General features: G+C 35.2%; 1 protein-coding gene across 5 annotated transcripts in view; it reads right to left on the bottom strand.

Annotated features, from left to right (window-relative positions):
- Positions 1-22,536, bottom strand: part of Jmjd1c (jumonji domain containing 1C) — a 184,539-nt gene that overhangs the window by 6,785 nt on the left and 155,218 nt on the right. For all 5 annotated transcript variants that reach the window (XM_070021012.1, XM_070021010.1, XM_070021014.1 and 2 more), the window contains 13 exons: positions 20,160-20,374; positions 19,406-19,558; positions 16,027-16,116; positions 15,299-15,426; positions 14,914-15,127; positions 14,177-14,391; positions 13,133-13,411; positions 8,757-8,925; positions 8,105-8,195; positions 6,677-6,807; positions 5,524-5,646; positions 3,323-3,462; positions 1,649-1,825 (listed from right to left, as the gene is read on the bottom strand). In XM_070021012.1, the coding sequence (XP_069877113.1) occupies positions 1,649-1,825; positions 3,323-3,462; positions 5,524-5,646; positions 6,677-6,807; positions 8,105-8,195; positions 8,757-8,925; positions 13,133-13,411; positions 14,177-14,391; positions 14,914-15,127; positions 15,299-15,426; positions 16,027-16,116; positions 19,406-19,558; positions 20,160-20,374 (2,125 nt within the window). The remainder of the gene's footprint in view (positions 1-1,648; positions 1,826-3,322; positions 3,463-5,523; positions 5,647-6,676; positions 6,808-8,104; positions 8,196-8,756; positions 8,926-13,132; positions 13,412-14,176; positions 14,392-14,913; positions 15,128-15,298; positions 15,427-16,026; positions 16,117-19,405; positions 19,559-20,159; positions 20,375-22,536) is intronic.

The following is a 22,536-nucleotide window of genomic DNA, read 5'->3' as shown; positions in this document are numbered from 1 at the left end:
CCTTTTGCTCTCTTCCTCCTTTTCATTTGTCTCTCTAGCTCCTCTTTACTTCTCCTTCTCCCTGCCGCCCCAACCCCCATCCGTGTCTCTGCTGGTATTAGGGCTTGGGCACTGTCCCTTAGTTTTGTTACTTGAGGCTGATGTTCTATAACTTGAGCCACAACTCTTCTTCCTGTTTTATGCTTGTTCATTGGAGATAAGAGTCTCGTGAACTTTACTGTCCAAGCTGGTCTTGATCCTCTAAATCTCAGCCTCTTGTGTAGCTAGGATTACAGGCATGAGCCACTGGGGTTGACTGGGCAGTAGGATTCTAATTTACAAAAAAATCTATAGTAATATAGGTGGTTCTTTTGACTGAATAAATGTTCAATTCCTCTAAATAAAAGTAAGCTATTTTCTGGTAAGCAGCTAGCTAGAAAGCAAAATGAATGTTGAGTGAATCCTAATTACATATGAATCACAAATGTTAAATCTCTAAAATGTTCGTAAGTCCATAGGAACAAAAAAACCATTTAACATACATATATTTTTCTATGAAGTTATAGAAAAAGGCATATTTGTGTTTTATATTTTGCTATCACAGGGCTGGAAGTATAACTCAAGTGGTACCAGGGCCTGCCTACCAAAGTATAAGACCTTGGGAAAGAAATGCCAGGACCACTGAAAACATTTTTAAATCACAAATGCTATGAGGTATAAAAATGATGAAACTAATAGCATAAAAGCAACTTTTATAACTTAGAATCCACTGAGGCAAACAAGCTTTTGTTGGTGAAAGTGGCTTTTATGGTGGAATATGGGCTCTGTTCAACCTATAAAAATGTGCTGTAAGGGCTGGGAAGGTGGCTCAGTGGTAGAGCGCTTGCCTTGCATGCTCGAGGCCTGGGTTCGATTCCTCAGCACCACATACACAAAAAATAAAAAGCTGGAAGTGGTGCTGTGGCTCAAGTGGTAGAGCGCTAGCCTTGAGCTGAAGAGCTGAGGGACAGCGCCCAGGCCCAGAGTTCAAGCCCCACGACCGGATCCAAAAAAAAAAAAAAAAAAAAAAAAAAAATCTGCTGTAAACTTGAAATTTCATCCTCCATTATTCCTATCACCTAATCTATGTCACACATCAAGCTACATTAAAAAAAAAAAAAGATTGGGCATTTATGCATTTATTTGTGATGGGATGTTTCAGATTTAAAGTTCTATGGATCCATAGCTAATATAAATTATATACCATCATACTTTAGAAGGATTATTATGTTAGTGCACTAGACAAAGGAAGTAAATTTAAAACCTGATAAAAGCTCTTGGATATTCCCTCTTTACTGACCCTTTTGAAAAAAGCCTCACTAATGAAAATGAAAATGAACACATAGTTTGCTGTACTTCTAAAATGGGTCTTAAATATTACAATTTCAATCCCCCAAATCAGAAACAATACATAAATGGGACTGACTCATGTTAAAACCATTTGAATTCGCTGAATAATTACATTAGATTTTTTTAAACACAAGAATGCCTTTTTACAGATTTAATGGAAACAGATTGGTGTACGTCAATTTCATATTTACAGCTTCTTTCATTTTTATCTATACCTAGAAACATTTATTTTCCCCCCAAAATAGATCTTTTGGTATGTTAGAATTAAGTTTGCATGTACCTGATGAAGTGCTCCAGCTGGTAAAACAATGGCATCACCAAGAAACTGGATAAGAGTACAAGTTCTGACTCCATATTCTTCAAGCAGTCTTTGGCGAAGCTTTTTATTCACATACCAGCTTTGGTCACGTATTGGATCATGTTCTGGTAGAACTTCAAGGCCTTGTTCTTTTGAAATCTGAAATAAGGATTAAAATAGAAATAAAAAATAAATAATAAATAAAATTAAAATAAAACCTCAAATAAAGTAATGGAAATGGAAATACTACTCAGTAAACTTTTCATCTTCTTATAATAAATACTGTTCTCTGAATATTATGAAACAATGAAAATACATTCTGTAATAATCTTAAAAGCCAAATGATAGTAAAACAACATAGTACAGTGAAGTAGTGCTAATACCATTTCCTTTTCACCAATTAGTTCTATTATTAAATGCTCATCTAGTTAGTTTCCTTTTTCATTGTTGTCAGTCATAGGGCTTGAACCCTGTCCCCGAGCTCCTTAGCTTAAGGTGAGTGTTCTACCAGTTGAGCCACAGTATCACTTCTGGTTTTATGATAGTTAACTGGAGATAAGAGTTTCATGGACTTTGCTGCCCAGGCTGGCTTTGAACCGTTGATCCTCAGATTCTCCTGAGTAGCTAGGATTACAGACATGAGACCACTGGTGCCCACTTATGTTTTTTTTTTCAAAGAAATGTACAAAGATGAAATCTATCTCAAGAGAATCTTTCACTAACCAGTAACATAACCTGCTTTCAGAAGCACACATTATATTTTAGATAAAAATATTGGTGTGTAAATCAGAATAAGATGGTAGTTACAAGGCTTCTTCACGTTTTTCACAGAAAGAGTTTTTGAAATTATAACAAAATAAGCAACAATGTGGATTCTAGAAAAGAAATCCCCCAAAACTAATTTTATCCCCGATTATTCAACATATATTTTTCATGTACAAACTATGTGTCTTGTGTTGTGAAAGCTCTGGTCATCCTTGAGGGACTGGACCTTTTTCCTGTCCTGAGATAGGCTTTGGTGAACAATACCAGCATGCCAACAAAGCTACATTCTCTCTAAAGGCTGTTAAGATCCTTCATTGTTTCTTCTAACATCATTTTTTCCTTGTTTCTTGTAACATCATTTTCAATGACTTTATTTGCATTTATTAGTTGTACAAGGAGTATTATTGTGATATTTCCAAACATGTATATAATGTATCCACCCCCCCCCCCAAAAAAAAAAACTCTTAAATCACTCTTCCTTACATCTCTCTCTCTCAAAAGAATTTCAACCCAAGTACTAGTGACTCAATAACTAATCCTAGCTACTCAAGGAGCCTGGGATCTAAGGAACCAGATTCAAAGTAAGTCCTGAAAGGAAAGCCCACAATATACTTATCTTCAATTAACTACCAAAAACCTAAAAGTAGAGTTAGGACTCAAGTGATAAAAGTGCCAGCCTTGAGTGAAATAATCAAGTTTAAGCCCTAGTCCTCACACAAATGAACAAAAATTTCGACAGGTTTCATTGCCAAACTGAAACATGCTTTAAAAAAAAATCCCATCTCCTTGAACTAATGATTTTATATGTAGCGGAATTACAAATGACTCTATATTCAAAAATTACTAAATCCTTGTGCAGTGTGAAAAGATTAGCTACAACATAAATTATACCTTTTGAAGAAATTCTCTTATCTTATCAACATCTTTTCCAGCATAGATATGCCACAGAGCACCAGGTATTTCAGTTGAGTCCTTTAATCTTTTTCTTAAAATGTCATCCAAGTCTTCTTCCTCAAACTTCTTCAGTATTCCTGAAACACAGAAGGATATTTTAAAATTGGTTAGTACCATAAAAAGTCAAACCTTCTAAAATTATCAAAGTATCAAGTTCTGGTTTTTGAGTGATTAACTAGATATAAGAGTTTCAAAGGGACTTTTCTCTCTGGGCTGACTTCAAGCCATTATTCTTAGATCTCAGCCTTCTGAGTAGCTATAATTACAGATGTGAGCCACTAGCACCAGGCCATGTCATTTTTAATGGTGTCCGTAAGTGTTTGCAGGTTATGCTAATACTTAAAACATGTAAAGAATTTTCTTCCACCTGAAACAGCTGTCTTTTGTTCCATTTATTTTCAGTAAACCACAGTGCATGAGATAGAAAATTGAACAGTTTGTATTCAATTGTTTTTCTGTCTGTCCTAAGGAGGAGGTTCCTATAATACCAAGTATAATGTTTAATAATTTCCAAAGGACTTTTATTAATTAGTTGCCCTTATAACTATTATAAAGTAGGCAAGGGAACACACTTCTAGCTTATATTGGAACAGTTTACAAAGAAAAAAAAAAGAAGCATTTCTCAATTCTGTAACTAAATAAAAAATTATTCATTCTGAGTACATTTCATATTTTATTGTGATTAATCTGTAATCAACTGATTCAAAACAAAGCTGTGATTTTAAGAAAATGTCAGGCAATAATTCTGAAACTCTCACAATACAAAAATCTTCAAATAGATGGGTATAGAGATAAAAATATTTTAGAAGTACACAAATGAAAGTATTAACTGCAGTTATTTCCTATGTGTAACTACAAGAAGCTCTTGAAATATCGTAAATATTGCCTACTACTAAGGCTATATCAGATGTTTTCTACATATGAACAGCAAAATCTTTTTTTTTTTTTTGTAAGTTGTGGGGCTTAAATTCTGGGCCTTGGCACTGTCCCTCAGCTCTTCAGCTCAAGGCTAGCAGTCTACCACTTGATCCACAGTACCACTTCCAGTTTTCTGGTGGTTAATTGGAGGTAAGAGTCTCACAGACTTTATCTGGGCTGGCTTTGAATGGTGATCTTCAGATCTCAGCCTCCTGAGTAGCTAGGATTACAAGTGTGAACCACCAGCACCCAGCTAAAATCTTTTTACAAGGATTCATTTCAAAAATTGAGAGAGAGAGAATACAGACCAATTGGTTCAGTCCTCAAATGTTATCTGTAACAAATTCTTTCAAAATCATAAGATAACAAGAAAAGTTAGAATAATACTAAAAGCTAAAGAACACTATAAAAGACTATCATTTTTTATGTCCTTCTGGGACAAATCTAAAATTTTTCTAAGGAAATAATGGCTGGTGTCTTATAAATGTCCTATTAACAAAATTGTAAGTAGGAAGCCACGGATTGGTGATAGATGGTTATGAGGGCAGGAGTAATAGGATGATTGAAAGTATCAAAGGATGCTTTTGTCTATCAGTCATTTATCCATCTATCCATCATCCATCCATCCATCCATCCATCCATCCATCCATCCATCCATCCATCCATCCATCCAGTGCATGTACTCAGGCAGAGCCAGGGACCCTGTATATGACAGATAAGTGACCTATCTTATAAGTCTGTTCTATTTTGACAATAAGAAGCCAGTGTACTTTTAAGACCTGTAAGTATTTATCTATAAAGGAGGGCGTAAGTTATTGATCAGAGAGGAATCCAAAGAAGGGAAATTAAAACCTAACTATTAGGCACAAATGTAACTTCTACAATAGTGTAGTAGTATATTCTTCTTTCTGATCCTCGGAGGATGGGTAGGAAAATGCTTGAGGCAAAAATAGTATCTCCATCATCTCTACAGAGCTGCAGTCTATTCTTCAACAGGTGTTTGAAAATGAGTTTCACAATACATTTTCATAACCACAATGCAGTCAATAACAAATTTATAAAATTTGTTACATAAAAAAGGAATTTTAAAATAATGAAGATTAGAGGATCCCCACACCTACTGCAAGCAGCTTTGAAACCTTTATTGTCAACCCATAAGCTAGTATTCACCATAGTATTGTTATTCAACTATTAAAACCACTATTATTTAGCTTCCTTACCTGCTTTTGAAATAATCCCATTTCCTTTTGCTATGCCAACATAGACTAGAATATTTACAACATCAGAAACTTCAATATGAAGATTTGTTGTTCCTATATCATGATCCTTAGCTGCAGCTACACCTGTATATAAAATAAGATTTTGTTTTTGACAAAATATAATATATAGGGTATTTCTCCTAAATCAGTTCCATCAGAATGATTCATTATAGTTTGAGCTTAATGAGCCTGCTTCTAAAAGCCACATCCCATTATAATACTCTATTATAAAGCAAATCAATAAAAAAGTAAAGATTATTTTGAAAGGTAAATTAGCAGGTACTTAATACTGGCTGTTAATTTCTAACATACTGATTGATATAAAACAAATTTTCAATAGAATTGCAACTCTGATCATAGTAGCCCAACAGGCAATAAATGGATAAAGAAAACAAAATTTGAGCCGGGCGCTGGTGGCTCAAACCTGTTATCCTAGCTACTCAGGAGGCTGAGATCTGAGGATTGTGGTTCAAAGCCAGCCCGTGAAGGAAACCACTAGCAAGTGGTAGAGCGCTCGCCTTGAGCTGAAGAGCTGAGGGACTACGCCTAGGCCCAGAGTTCAAGCCCCATGACCAACAACAACAAAAAAATCAGAAAACAAAATTTGTGTGTGCACGCTCATGTACATACTCCATGGAATATTTATCAGCCATAAAGGAAAATGAAATTTATGGCATTTGTAAGAAAATAGACTAATCTGAAGAACATTATATTTAATGAGGTAAGGCAAGCTCAAAAGAGCCAAATGTTTCTCAATCAGGAAGCACAGACCTAAAATGATCATGGGATGACAGTAATAGTAATGGGACATGAGATTAAGATGAAAGATAGGGGAAAATGAGTAGAGACTCAGACATGATGATGAAGAACATTGTACACGTATTTATAAAAGAACGCAGCATAATGAAGCCCACCAAAAGCAGTTCCAAAGATGAGTACATTAAGGAGGAAGAAGAGAAATGGGAATATGGCAAAATGGTTAAATCTGGTCATAAATATCATAAATAGGAAAAAACTTGTTAAAAACTAAAGTAAGATTAAGACATATTACCTTTGAGGAGATTGTTAAAATCCTATTTAACTACAAACTTGTGAAATGTAAAATTATACTTACCATAGGCACTACACAACCTGGGTCCTAGATCAGGACGTACAAAGAATCCTGGCAAATAAGAGGCCAAGTTGAATTTTCCTTCTGGATTACAATATTCTGGCAATGGTAGACTTTTTAAAAGATCTTCATATCTGAAGAATTAAGATTTGTATTTTTAAGTGCCTTCAGATATTTACTTTCAAGTTGTTGAAAATGACATAAAATATTTCCGTAAGATTATCAGCACTTTTCCTTGACTTCCTTCAAAGTTTAAATAAATGTACTATACACAGGCAGACATAAAATACAAGTAATACTAATTCAATTTCCCTAAACCCTAAAAATTAACAACTCCAAGAGAAGGGAGACCCTAAACCGAATTCTGTGTTTGTTTGTTCTTTGGGTGATCCTGGGGCTTGAACTCAGGGCCTAGCCTAGGAGCTGTCCCTGAGTTCTTTGCTCAAGGCTAATGTTTTACTACCTATTTTTTTTTGGGTGGTGGGGGGGTCTGGTCGTGGGGCCTGAACTCTGGGCCTGGGCACTGTCCCTCCACTCTTCAGTTCAAGGGTAGAGCGCTATCACTTGAGCCACAGCACCACTTCTGGCTTTTTCTTATGTGGTGCTGAGGAATCGAACCCAGGGCCTCATACATGCAAGGCAAGCGCTCTACCACTGAGCCACGTTCCCAGCCTGTTTTACTACTTTTGAGCCACAACTCCATTCTCTCTTTTTTTTTTTTAAATATGACTATCTTTCCTTACTGCCTTAACACAAAGAATTGTTCTTAACAATTTTCTTGCCCCTGCTGAGGCTACAGATTAAGTTTTGTTAAAAATGGTAGTTTAAAATTACTTTTATTGCCAGGCCAGACACTGACAGGTTACATCTTTAATTCTAGCTACTCATAATCTGACGATCTGAGGTTTGAGGTTCAAAGTCAGCATGGGGAGGAAAGTCTATGAGACTCTTATATCCAATAAACTTTCTGTTGTTGTTGGTCATGGGCCTTGAACTCTGGGTTTGGACACTGGCTCTAAGCTCTTCAGCAAGGCAAGCACTCTGCTACTTCTGGCTTTTTGGTGGTTAACTGGAAGAGTTACGGCCTTTCCTACCCAGGCTGGCTTTGAACTGTAATCCTCAGACCTCAGCCTCCTGAGTAGCTAGGATTATAGGCATGACCACTGCGCACTTGACTCAATAAATAAATGAGGCCATAAGTGGAACTGTGGCTCATGTGGTAGAACACTAACTTCGAGCAAAAAGGCAGGGACAGTGCCCAGGACCTGAGTTCAAGCCCCAGGACTAGCACGCATGTGTATATGTACATGTATGCAGACACATGCACACACAATTATTGGGAAATGAAAACACTGAAAAGTTAATACATCCCCGGGGGATAATCTCAGAACATAAAACAAAGAGTCAAAATGAAGAGTACCAAAAATATACCTTGCAGGCATCATAGTCTTGAAGTCTTCTCCTGAAGGGCAGTCTTTTAATTTCAAAACCACTGTTTCTCCACTTTTGTTTCTCTGCCGTTCTATGAAAAAAAACAGTTAATTATTAAAAGTATATTCCTCTATTTTATTTTTATTAATATTTGAGGAAAAAGAAATGTAAATGCCTGATTCGACTTCTGTACATATGTTCAGTGAATGCTTATTGACTTTATTTCCTATGTACTTAACATTAAGCCTATTTCTTTATTTACAAAAAATACACTCAGAGACAGCATTACCCACTGGTAGAATCTTTAAAAAGTTGTATCTTTTATAAATTCTCTTTTGCTAACATTAGTATTACATTCATAGGTACTTTTCAAAGTGTTTTAGGTCAATTATCTAGTTTAATACCATAATTTTATAGGACTATCAAAAAGTTCCTCAAATATTAGCAAACTTACATAAATGAGTTCTTTAAAGTCAAAGGAAATTAGTGCCAAAATTAAGATAGGAGTCATTTGTCTCCACTTACTTTTTCATTAAGGCAACAAATAATATAGAAGCTTCTGAGATTGAAATCTTATTAAGTTGTTTATAATCTATAATTTTAGGCATATATGATTATGTAAACATTCAACGAGTAAAAAAGAAAAACCTACTTGAAACTTCTTCAAAACCATCCCAGAATTCCTTAACATTGGTGTTAGAAATAATGCTGTCTTTGCAGTTTAGTAAATCAGCTTGGTGGTCTCCAAAATCAAGACTAATTGATTCAGCCTTCCACAAACTAATGTTCATTTTCTTATGCACTCCAGAAACCACTGCAGGCTTATGAGTAAAGAAATAAATAACAATTAAAATGTATACAGAAACTGCAAGATTTGTTTTAAGTGCACATACAACAGTTATTAGATTTCAGGACTAATAGAAAATTTGAGTCTAAAGAATTTAAAAATAGTTTTTGAGGATGTTACAATACATTGTGAATGAAAAAGAATGAGAAAAATGCCCCAAACAGTACATTTTTTAAATAAATGATAATTTTCAGAAAAGTGAGAAAGGTGCTATTAATAACAACAGCTTAGGGCTGGGAAGGTGGCTCAGTGGTAGAGCGCTTGCCTTGCATACACGAGGCCCTGGGCTCGATTCCCCAGCACCACTAAACAAAAAGAAAAAAAGCCGGAAGTGGCACTGTGGCTCAAGTGGTAGAGTGCTAGCCTTGAGCTAAAGAGCTGAGGGACAGTGCCTAGGCCCGGAGTTCAGGCCCCACGACCGAACCCAAAACAAAACAAAACAAAAATCAAACAAAAAAATAACAGCTTAGCAACAGAGATGAATTTTAGGCTGTTCTACCTATAGGCTAATTTTTGTAAGGCAAATATATACTGTTTCGGGGCTGGGAAGGTGGCTCAGTGGTAGAGTGCTTGCCTTGCATGCATGAGGCCCTGGGTTCGATTCCTCAGCACCACGTAAGCAAAAAAAGAAAAAAGCCGAAAGTGGCGCTGTGGCTCAAGTGGTAGAGCATTAACCTTAAGCTGAAGAGCTGAGGGACAGTGCCCAGGCCCAGAGTTCAGGCCCCACGACCGGACCCAAAAAACAAAAACAAAACAAAACAAAAAATATATATATACTATTTCTTTGTAAGTACACAATATAGATTAGTAAGATTTCAAAGTAAAACTATATGCAGTCCAGACTAAAGTACAATTATATACATCCTGAGTTTATAATAATCTCCCTTAAAATACATTTTACCTTTCTTTAAAGAATCATAATAAATGAAAACATTAAACATTTAGTAGTAACATCAGATTTTAAGTCTATTGACTGATCTTTGAAAGTAAATCTCTCAGATCTCATGACTTCAACTTTTTTCAAGACTTAGTTGAGAAACTCAAGATGTGAATATTTATTCCATTTAAAAGCATCAATAAGCTATATTAAAAAATTCATCTGATATACTGCTTGCAAATTTTTAAAAAGAACCACCAATGGGGTTGGAGGTGTGGCTCAAGCTGTAGTTTGTCTAGCAAGCACAAAGCCCTAAGGATCAAATACCAAAGATTAAAAAAAAAGGAGAGAGAAAAACAACACCCCAAACTAAACAGATGTGAAGTTGTGGAATATAGAAAACCTAAGAAGTTAAGAAACCTAAAATGTAATAGGTAGAATACCAAAGGTAATTAAAAAGTGGTTCCATAAAAACACAGTAATCTCAAACTACAATTTATAATCTCAAAATTAAAAAAAAAAATCACATAAGCAAAGTCTAGTTAATTACTTGGCTGACTGCTTTCTTAAACACCCTTTCAGGGGCTGGGAAGGTGGCTCAGTGGTAGAGCGCTTTGCCTTGCATGCCTGAGGCCCTGGGTTCGATTCCCCAGCACCACATAAGTAAAAAGAAAAAAAGCCGGAAATGGCGCTGTGGCTCAAGTGGTAGAGCATTAGCCTTGAGCTGAGAGCTGAGCAACAGCACCCAGGCCCAGAGTTCAGGCCCCACGACCAGATCCCCCCATTCTTATTGTCTATTAATAATACATTCAAGTACTATGCCATTCAGCGATAGGGAAAAACTGATTTTTTAAAAAGTATAGTGAAAAACTAATCCATGTGTTAAATTATTTCAAAGCAGATTAGGCTACTATCATCATCTTGGAGAACTATTGCAAGACTTTCTAATTAGATTCTGATAATACTTTCCTGTAATTTAACTTCCAATCATTTTGCTGACATTTTAAAATATCAAATTAATGATGTTGATTCCTGAAACTATTACCTAGTGATGGTAGATAGTATGATAGATAAGAACCTTTCATAATCATTCCCTTAATGTCTTTTCCTATCAAACATTTTTGTATTTTCAAGTAATAAATCTACTTATATAGCATTCTCCAAATAACAGAGTATACGTTCAGCCACTTATCCACCTAGGAAAATTTCACTTAATCCCTTAGTAATCAACAAGTTTTTCAACAAGTACCACTAATTTAACCATTCCTTTTTCTGCTTCCATAGCACCTTACATAAATTTCTTAAAACATTTACATAAAAGCAACCATGTGACTATTTCCTACCTAAAAACCCTAACCAAAATTAAATGCTCTTTGGGCCTAGTAATACCATCATTCGAGAAGAGAGAATAAGCTGGGTGCTGCTGGCTCACGCCTGTAATCCTAGCTACTCAGGAGGCTGAAATGAAGATCAAGGTTCAAAGCCAGACCGGGCAAGAAAGTCTGTGAGATTTTTATCTTCAATAAACCACCAGAAAACCGGAAGTGGCCCTGTGGCTCAAATTGTAGAGTACTCTCCTTGAGCTGAAGAGCTGAGAAACAGTACCCAAGCCCCAGAGTTCAAGCCCCACGACCGACCAAAAAAAGTAAAAATAAAAAAAAGAGAAGACATAATAAAAAATACATGCTAAATCTTATGTAAATACAGTACATAGATGCCTGGTGTTTGGGGGAGGGCAAAGAACAAGCTTTCATGGGACTCTGAAAAAGACTAATGCGTTAAAAAAAGGTTGAGAACCACTGTAGTGAAATGATTTTCATTTCCACATAGCCTATTGATACTTATACTCATGAGGACTAAGCAAAGACTGGCTCTAATTAGATGCTCTGTAACTGTTGCATAAATGAAAATAAAACAGCAAGAATGTTTTGTTTTGTTTTTAAATTTTGTTTTTGGGTCCAGTCGTGGGGCCTGAACTCTGAGCCTGGGCGCTGTCCCTCAGCTCTTCAGCTCAAGGCTAGCACTCTACCATTTGAGCCACAGCGCCACTTCAGGCTTTTTTCTTTTTGCTTATGTGATGCTGAGTAATCGAACCCAGGGCCTCATGCATGCAAGGCAAGCGCTCTACCACTGAGCCACCTTCCCAGCCCCAGCAAGAATGTTTTTAAGAAAGAAGTATGTTGAAAATTAAACTCATGTAAATGTATGTTTGTAAATTTTGTATTTGTATAGTAAGTTGCTATCTGAAATGCAAAACAAATAATACTTCAAAATGTTGGTCATATACAAAACCTATTATTTTTGTTGTTGGCGGTATTGGGGTTTTACAAGGCAAAACTCATGTTTGCTAGGCAAGCATTTTAACATCTGAAGCACACCCACTATCCTAAACTCATTATATTTGAACAGAATGTAATAACAGTTACTCAAGGCTTGATCAAGTCAAGTGCACTGGCTTGATCAGAGGACCAAAGGTTAAGACTAGCCTAGGAATAAAAATTCTCAAGACTCCACCTCACTCAATAACTGGGCAAGGTGGTATGCACCTGTTATGCCAGCTACAGAGAAATCACAATAGGTGGGTGTAATGGCATGTTCCTGTAATCTTCACCAACAAGGGGAAGTGAAAGTATTTTGGAAATGACCAAGGCAAAAGAGGAACTAAAGTATGGCTTAACTTATAGAGCAGCTATATGCAAACAAAAGGCCTAGAGCTCAAACCAAAGCACAACCAAATAAAACAAACAAACAAATAAAAGACTGGATGAACTAGGTTGCAAGTGTAACTCAGTGACAGAATACATATTTGCCCTGGCTTTAATTCCCACCATAAAAACAAAACAAAACCAAAACAAACAAAAAAACAATGTTTTTCAGTGATTCAACAAAATCATTTCTAATTTTAACATCTGAATATACATAAACTGGATAATTGAGCTGAAGAAATATAAAACTTTATAGTCACTGATAGATCAAAAATGAACATCAAATAGTCACTGCCTTCCTGTTGACAAAAATTTGTCTTTACATAGAAATTCTGTAATAATTACTTTGATAATTCTTTTTTGTTTGCTTGTCCCTCTCCTTGCTTTCTCCCTGTTTTGTCCTCCCATCCCGACCCACAAGTTGTATAGTTCATTTTCAACATAGTGTACAGTGAATACCATTGTTCACCCTATCTTTGGTAATTCTTTCAATGTTCATCAGTTTTATTTTTCTCTCTTGTATATTTCTATCACTAAGAAACCTTTAATAAACTTCAGGTACAAGAAGAATATTAAAATAATCAACTGAAAATATTTACCTGTCCTTGTTTCCAACATTCTTTGAAAAGCTTCCAATTATTACTATTCTTATAATCCTTAAGCCATAATATATGCTTCTCACAGATCCAAGAATGTGGGATATCACTGTATAATTTATCATTTTCACTCATGGCAGGTTTTTGGCTCTCTTTAGGTTCTTCATTAAATTCTGATTTTACATTTATCTTGGAGGTTTTATTTGGTGGAATTTTGTTTTCAACAACTGAAGCAATTATATCATCAAGAATATTAGGCATAGTCCGTCCACTTTTGCTACCCTATTAAGGAAAAAAAAAACCCTTCTGAAATTTTTTTATAGGAAATGTACAATTTTCATCCCATAGATTTTTTAACCTTTCATCATTTTATTAATATTAAAAGGGAAAAAATATATATTTAAGAATATGTAATTAAGCTGGTGGATATGATCCTATACTTTTCTTAACAGTTGGGGACAAGAAATTTGGCGACTGGATGAACTTAGAAACAGTATTGTTGTTTTTTCTATTGATTTAGGCCTTAGGTAGAGTGTACAGGTGGAGTAGAATCCTCCATTTATTTCTAAAAACCACTAAAATTTATTTATATAAGCAATTATAATATTCTGCTTTTCCTTTTTTCTGACAAGTAATTAAAATAAAAATCTGGTACCTAGTCATTTTATGACATTTCCATATGGTTTTGTTTGTTCTACTAGATACATGATTTTCAGATTCTAAACTATCTAAGGATTCCCCAGACCTCAAAGAGCCTTCTCTTTCCAACTTCTATCTGGGGGGTGGGGGTGAGGGTGGGAAGAAGGAAAGTGCTGCTTCCAAGTTAACTTAGAATGCATTTGAGATCATTAGCCATTTGGCTAATGATGTATATATAATTTCATCTACATATGTTTTATTAGACTGTTTACAGACAATCATTTCCAAGTCATTAAGTATCTAAACTTAAGGCCCTTATTAAAACCCAGGGACTATAAGTGTATCTCAGTGGTAAAGTGCTTACCCAGCATGTGCAAAAACAAACAAAGCCCTTGCCATCACACTCACTGCGGTTCCCATTGAATACACTGGTGCAAATGCAATGCCAGCATCTGTAGAGCCCACGCGGAGTTTCCCTGCTGTTGTGGTCAGCAGATCTCTTAAGGTTGAGCCCTGTTCGTTATTCTGGGACACAGAAGGTGATGTTCGGCCATTTGGAGAATCAGAATCATCATCATCTTTTTCTTCTTTAATTTCCTTTTCAAGGGCAAATTCTTTGTTTTCTTAAAAAAAAAAAGTGGCTTTTTTTTTTAAAAGTTAATACTCGATGCTGCAGTAGAAAAAAACAGGCACCATACATATACTTTATAGTGAAAAATAAAAACTTAATACTAGTTCATCCAAACACAAACTATGGAGAATGGAGAATGGTCCACTTATATATGAAAAGGCCTTCGTGAATAATTTATAGCTAGCTGCATTAATACTAGGCACAGTTGAGAAATGCCATAGATAAGACAAACATAAAATATAGGTAACAAGTTACATAGTGTTCACATGGTATCAATAAACTCAACCACAAATCATGGTACAACTAAATTTGGAGGCATTCTTTGAAGGGCTTGTTCTTAGTAAAAGAAGAAAAGTGTTGTTTTTTAATTGTCACAGTGATGTACAGAGAAGGAAGAGTTTTCTTTAAGCAATAATTAAAGCTAAAGATCAAGGCAAATTATCAAAAAGGGCAATAAATATTGCTGGTTGCAATATCATCTTTTAATACGTACTTTAAAAACCTGTTAATTTACCTTTTTTTTCCTGTCTGGATTTCTGTTCTGCAAGATCTGCTAACCAGTGCAGTGGTGACTGGGATTCTGGTGGAGTTAGCTTGCTTTCTGTGCTTGCGTCACTGCCTGGACTGTCATTGCCATTATTCTCAGACTTCTGAGGAGTACTCTGCTGCGGAGACTCAGGCATGCACAGAGAAACTTTATTACTGTGATTAAGAACATTCTGTAAAACCTACAAGGGAAGTTGAATTTTTTAAATGCTGTTACTTCAAATTAGTTAAAAAGTAATAGCTATAATTTACACAGTGACAGAGAAAACAATTCATAAAACACAAGTCCCACAATGGATTTCAAATATCACAATTGATTTAATGATGTAGTTAATTTGAATACTTTTACTCACTTGCGTTACACCATTCATTGTAGAAAAATTTCCAACTTGTAAATTCTGTTTGTTAGTACAATGGCAATTTGATTTAATACCGTATTTTTCCCTAAGAATGTGCATGGCATCTAGAAGATCTGTCAGCACTACAAAATAAAATAGTAATTAACAAAAGGACTACCACTAGTAACATACAACTCTTTCCTTACTGTATTTTATAATTTAGGAACAATGAAGGAGTTCTTTCAATTCATAACTTTCTTAATACTTTTTTACTTGGTATTATCCCCTTCTAAATATCACAGAACTTACCATCTAACCAAATTTATACTTTTCTTTTTACTATGTTATTAAAAATTGAGTTATGCTCAAAACTCTCAGAAATTTTTCATTGTAAATACAAAGACTTGCACTCATTCGTTATATATCCACACATACAAAGTACTCTGATAGAACTCAACTTCTTTGAGACTCCCCGCATCTCCAATAAGTTTCATTGTCTATTTACAAATAAGTATGTAATTGTTTTTTATTATAGTCACCCATATCAATTCTTTTCATTTGCCCTCTTCCTAGTTCTAGCTATTAACTGACTTCTCTCCCCAACTCCATTATTATCAAGACTAGGAATGTTTTCCTATGATTGCCAATAACTGAGCAACACAATTCAAGATTAAACCCTAACTCTCCACTCTACTATACTCCTGGCTTTAACTGTTATATATATAATGTGTATATTTACTTACCAGAACCAGGTATAATCTGAGTTGGCATTAAATGTTTATGATCATGAGGTTGTCCTTTGACACACTTCATCCAAGCATACAGTTCTTTATCTGTAAAGCAGTAACATTTCAAGTCACTCTGTATGAATGAATTTGGTGGTTAGACATAAAGAGCTTAATAATTATATATAGATACAATATCAATGAAAGATTTCTAATGCTTTATTATTTTTCTTTTGACAGTACTAAGGTTTGAAACTCAGGGCCTTTGATTTGCTAGGTAGGTGATCCACTACTTAAGCCACTTCTCCTCCATTTTCTAGCTGTTTATGATAAGGTCCTACTGTTTTTCCTTTTTGGCCTGGGGCAATCTTAGACCTCTACCTCTGCTTCCCATGTAGCTGCTCAACAGCTAACCACAACAATGGTTGGCTTGTTTGTTGACATAAGGATCTTGCTTACTTTTGCTCTGTCTGGTCTCTATATAGTCCTATAAATCTCTACCTCCCAGAAAGTGGGGATCACAGGTGACACTGGGCCTAAACAATGTTTGATCGTAAAGGCATAATACAAAGAGACAATACCTTATTAATTTTGTAAAACCGGAATCACAAAATGGTATGACAGCCCTTTTCTAAAATGATCATTATGTGTTATCAATATATTAGTTACTTTTCAATTTTCTGAGTCTAACTTCTAGGTAGGTAATTTTCTTTTTTCTTTTTGGTTGGTCGTGGGGCTTGAACTCTGGGCTTGGGCGCTGTCCCTGTGCTCTTCAGCTCAAGGCCAGCGCTCTACCACTTGAGCCACAGCACCACTTCCAGTTTTCTAGTGGTTTATTGGAGATAAGAGTCTCATGGATTTTCTTGCCCTGGCTGGCTTTGAACCACGATCCTCAGATCTCAGTCTCCTGAGTAGCTAGGATTACTGGCTTGAGCCACTGGCACCCAGCTGGAAGGTAATCTTTGCAGCTCAATTACATACTATACCAAGCAGAATGTGTCTGACAAGTTTGATGATAAAGCTAATTCTTTTTTTCCCAAGAACTTTAACTGCTATAATTAACTTTTAATTGTCATTATGCAAGACTCCATACTTGAGTCTTGAAGTGTATACACTGTATACATTTGAGGTATACAGAAGGGCATGCCAGACCCAGGAAGAATTATTCAGTACTTTGAACTCAAAGAGAACCTTCTTTATAACTTTAATGAGAACTTGTTATATAATCACAAAGCTCAACAAACTCACCAATAAAAAAAATCCCCTGAACCTAGAACTTTGGCTTCAGGAAAAACCTACATAAAACTCACATAGAGAATCTACAATTGTTTTATCTTCAAGAACTTTGACTTTTTTCCCCTAAATATAGTAATTTTTTAATATTTATATATGCATGTTGATTATCATTACATAAAACTATTTACTGTTTCATTACTGATGTAAAAAATAACAATAACAGAATATAACATGTCTGATCAAGAAGCACTTGACACACAAAAACATGTTATATTGCAAGTCCTTGGTGCCATCATTTGAAAATTAAAAAATAAAAATTTTAATTAAAAAGAATATAACAAGGCATATGTTTTATACATTTGAAAAGACTGATAAGTTACCTAAAAGACTTCTAAAACAAAGCTATAAATAATCAACAGTAACACACAAATACCACCTAGGTTTATAGGGTTCTTGAAATGTTATGTATGGGATATAGCAAAATTACAATGAACTTTTAATTTAGCAAAGGGAAAAGAACCTGAGATTAGTAAAAAGGAATATAAAGTGTGTATTATGTCATTAAGTTTCACAAGAACTCAGCTAGTTTTATCAACAGACAAGACAAAACACACTTTTAAGGGATTAATAAGAAACATCCCCTCCCTGTGGTGCTGCGATTGATCACAGAATCTGAACACATTTTGGCAGATACTATATACTGAATTGTATCTACAGCTCCTGAAATTATTTAACTGCCAAAATACACGTTTAATGTGGTTTAACATTTTATTCATATTTATTGCATATCCCAGGAAAAAAAACCTATCTGTAAGTGCTCAGGGCTCTTTGCTAGGTAAATACTACATAAGAAAAACGGTGAAAGAGGGTGAAGATACTGAAGGCTAAATTACAGTCATCTCCTGATACACAACTCTGAAACAAAGAGGTTCCTGGAATGACAGAAACATCTCAAGTTCTGAGATGTTAGTCTCTCACAGAGTATTGACTTCTGATTCCCTCATTTTCACAACAGTAATCTGGTAGCAGTAGTAGATGGCCACTTCCAAAACTGCCTTGAATAAGCACTAAAACATTTTCATGCATATTTACTTCCTTTTTTGACTCCGCAGTACTTACAGCTGTGTTAACAAGAAAAAGTGCCATTTTACTTGGTTAAAAATTACAAAAAATTGTTTTAAAATACAAAATTTCTTCTGTATTCTAGGGGACAAATGGTACTACTGATAGTAGGAGATTGTTGAAATATTTTAATGAATGTTATGGACTGGTAGGTAGAAAGATCAGTTGAAGCCAGGTGCCAGTAGCTCACACCTGCGTGTAATCCTAGCTACTCAGAGGAGGCTGAGATCTGAGGATTGTAGTTCAAAGCCAGCCTGGGCAGGGAAGTCCATGAGACTTTTATCGCCAATTAACTACCATAAATGAGGAAGTGGTGCTGTGGCTCAAGTGGTATAACACTTGCCGTGAGCTGAAGAGCTCAGAAACAGCACCCAGGCCCAGAGTTTAAGCCCCATGATCAAAAACAAAAAAAGAAAGATCAGTTGGAATTATGAAATTAAGAGACTGTACAAGGACTTCAGGTTTGTGTACATTGGAATTTGAAAATATTTAAAACTAACCTAAATTTGATCTACAGTGACAAACTATTTACAGGCCAAAAGAAGTAGAAAACTTAGCTCTTAATATTATCTATGGCTGATCATATAAATTATGGAACTGACTTCTAGGAAATAGAAATAAAAGGTTTTTTTTTTCTCTGTTGTGCTTGTTCGTTTCTCTATGGGAGGGAGGGGAATAAGAAGGGCACAGAAATAGAGGGACAGTGTAAATAAATGCAGCAGTGATACTCAGTAGCCATTATGGACTATAGAACTGTGGGCAGGAAATGGGCGGGAAAAACCGGGAGAAAGAGAGAAAGAAAGAGAGAAGGAAGGGGGTGACATTGTCCAAAAGGAAATGTACCTATCACAAGACTTATAAAATGGTAACCCCTCTATATATCACCTTTATAACAACACTTATTTCTTTTAAAGACACATAGAAAAAAAATAAAGACAAAAAACGTTTTTAAAAACAAGGAAACCAGTAAAAACCACAGATGAAACCATAGACAATAATCACAAAGAAAATTTCAATATGTATTACATTATACACAAACCTCTAGAACTCTTCCTCTCCTTTGCTTTGTAACAATCCAAACAAACTACAAATCCACATTTTTGGCAGACCCAATGAATGTTAAACAATGTAGCTTCACATGCATCACACATCTCTCGGACTCCTCTTACTGCTCTTTTCCAGGCAATTTTGGCTGAAATATAGCAAATATATATATATATATATATATAAAGGCTAAGATTTTTTTTAAAGCTGTACTAAAAAAAAAAAAAAAACAGCAAATTTATTATTTTCTCCCTTTCTGCGGTGGTAGTGGTGGTGGTAGTCAGTCGCTTGAACTCAGGACCTGGGCACTGTCCTTGAGCAATTTTGTTCAAGATTAGCGCTATATCACTTTGGAGCCAAAGCACCACTTCTGGTTTTCTGGCAGTTAACTGGAGATAAAGTCTTACAGACTTTCCTACAAGACTGTCTTCGAAACACGATCCTCCTATCTTGGCCTCCTAAGTAGTTAGGATTACAAGTGTGAGCCACCCACACACAGTTGCATCCAAAGTGATTTTATAACACTAATTTATGTGACAATGCCACAAATGGGAAAATGTGATTATTTCATAAATGACTAATCCACTCAATTTTTAATAAAATTCTGTGCCTTAAGTACTTAGAAAGGTATGTGCATCATAATTAAAAATCAGTACCTGACTAGATTAGGAAATTTTACAGAGTAAACATAATTTAAAGAGAAATTCTAAAATAGAAATTTATATAGGATAAGTTTCACTTTCTCTTACCATCCTTTTTCACCCAGGACAAAGCTGTTTTCTCAGATGTTACTAATTGACAGAACTTATCACCTATTATGTTCAAGATATATTTAGAAGTTTCTATGTCCAATTCATCATCTTCATAATTTTCGTGTGTCCATAAACTCATAGCTTCATCATCATACTGGTCAGGAGAAGAGAAGCCATCTATTCTAACCACTCCATTTTTACTAAATGACAATCTGAAACATTAAAACAAATGTATTAGATACTAAGATTATTAATTTTAGTCTTTTACATAATAAGTTATACATTAAACACAAAACAATACTTCCTCATATATGTGCAACTGAGTAACTTATATAAGTTTAATAGGTATTACATAATGGATATGATAACCTGCACCAATTTTATGTTATTTCACAAAGGTCTGGGAATGGTAGGTCAGTGAGTCAAGTGGTTGACTAATATGTACAAATAAAACATAGCAAAACAAAAAGAATTCTTTCATACATAACTAATTCCAATAAAATGAAACCACTGGAAACCATTTTTAAGTGTTTGAAGAGTACAGATATAAACAATACAATTATTTTACATTAAAGTTTGATGGGGAATTTTTGGTTAAATATGGCCTCTACCAGTCTTAAAAGAAGACAATATTTAATATAACTAAGAGCACAGTTAGTGGCTAGGGGCTGAAGTTCAACTGTAGAATGTCTGCCTGGAAGTGAAAAGCTGTCACTTCCAAAGTCCTTTATTGCCTGCTCCCCAAAATAACACAATATGTTTGTTTTTAGGTTCTGATAGCAAATAATATTAACTACTCTGTCAAGAGACATTTAGGAAAAATGAAAACAAGTTTGACATTCCTTTAATGGCTTGGGGTTATTCCTCAACTATATATTGTTGTCTTTATTCTCAAATGAGGCTAAATGAGAATTCTGAAATTCAATACAAATTATTCTGTATTTTTCAAAGGTACAAAAACATCAACACTTTTTATCACTTCTCACACTTACATTATCTTACCCTTCTCTTTTTGCTCTTTTGTGTGCCAGTTCTGGGGCTTTAACTCGACCTGGGCACTGTCCTTGAATGTTTTTGCTTAAGGGTAGCTAGACTCTAGGATTACAAGTGTGAGCCACCAGCACACAGCTGCATCCAAAGTGATTTTATCACTCTAATTTATGTTACAATGCCACAAGTTGGAAAATGTGATTGTTATTTCATAACTGACTAATCCATTCAATTAAAAAAATTCTGTGCCAAGTACTTAGAAAGGTATGTGCATCATAATTAAAAATTAGTATCTGACTAGAGCCACAGGTACACTTTGGGCTCTTAGGGGGGTTAATTGGAGATAAAGAGTATCACACAGTTTCCTGCCTGGCCTGGCTTTGAATACAGATCCTTAGGAGCTCAGCTATGATTACAGGCATGAGCCTCCCACATCCAGCTTCTAAACCTTATCATTAAAAAGGAATTTAAAGCTAGGTACTGGTGGATCACGCTTATAATCCTAGCTACTCAGGAGGGTGAGATCTGTAGATCTTGGTTCAAAGCCAGCCCAGGCAGGAAAGCCCATGAAACTCTTATCTCCAATTAACTACCAGAAAACTGGAAGTGGCACTGTGGCTCAAGTGGTAGAGCATTCACCTTGAGCAGAAGAGCTGAGGGACAGTACCCAGGCTCAGAGTTCAAGTCCCACGATCAAAAAAAAAAAAGGTAATTTAAAACTAAATTTTCTGATATCATAACCCATTACTTTCCATTATGTTCTACAGCTGACTATCTCTTTCCTTTAAACTCTTCCTACAGTTTCTTATTCTGTCAAAACTACATTCTTTTTTGATGTCTTCTGCACTTGCATAGATTATTTGCTATAGTAAAATATCTTAACAGTTTTTGAAGAAAAAATTTGGAAAATAATCGTAACAGCATTTTTTATGCTCTACCTTCTACTTTATGTCATTTAACCTTCATTAAGTCCCTCTGAAGTAGGGACTTTTACCACTCATTTTTTCAGATGGGACAGGCTTAGCTGTATTACTATTACAGTTAATAAAGACACACATGAACTAAGATCAGACAGTATTGAAAACCAGGAACAAATAATGTGAGAATGTGAGATTTTAGTCTCTAACTGCTTGGTTACCTTTGCTCTTCTTTTTTTTAACTCGCATTACTCTATTATGTTTTTAGGTTTAAAGTATCTAGTAATACTGATATTAAATTAGTATTTAACTTTTTCTAAGTTTTACTATAAATCAAACATGAAGTAACACTACCAAATCTTGAACTTTGTAACTCATAATTTTAAAGGTATAAATGTTGGCAAAAGTACAGCTTTTCCAATATGCCAGTGACTTACGTTTAATTGTTTTGGTTGTTTATCTAGGTT

The sequence above is a fragment of the Dipodomys merriami genome, unplaced genomic scaffold (genome assembly GCF_024711535.1).
Source record: "Dipodomys merriami isolate MVZ:Mamm:240054 unplaced genomic scaffold, mDipMer1.0.p SCAF_14, whole genome shotgun sequence".
Classification (NCBI taxonomy): Eukaryota; Metazoa; Chordata; class Mammalia; order Rodentia; family Heteromyidae; genus Dipodomys; species Dipodomys merriami.
Note: the sequence above shows the minus strand (reverse complement) of the source record. Positions and strands in the feature narration are given on the sequence as shown.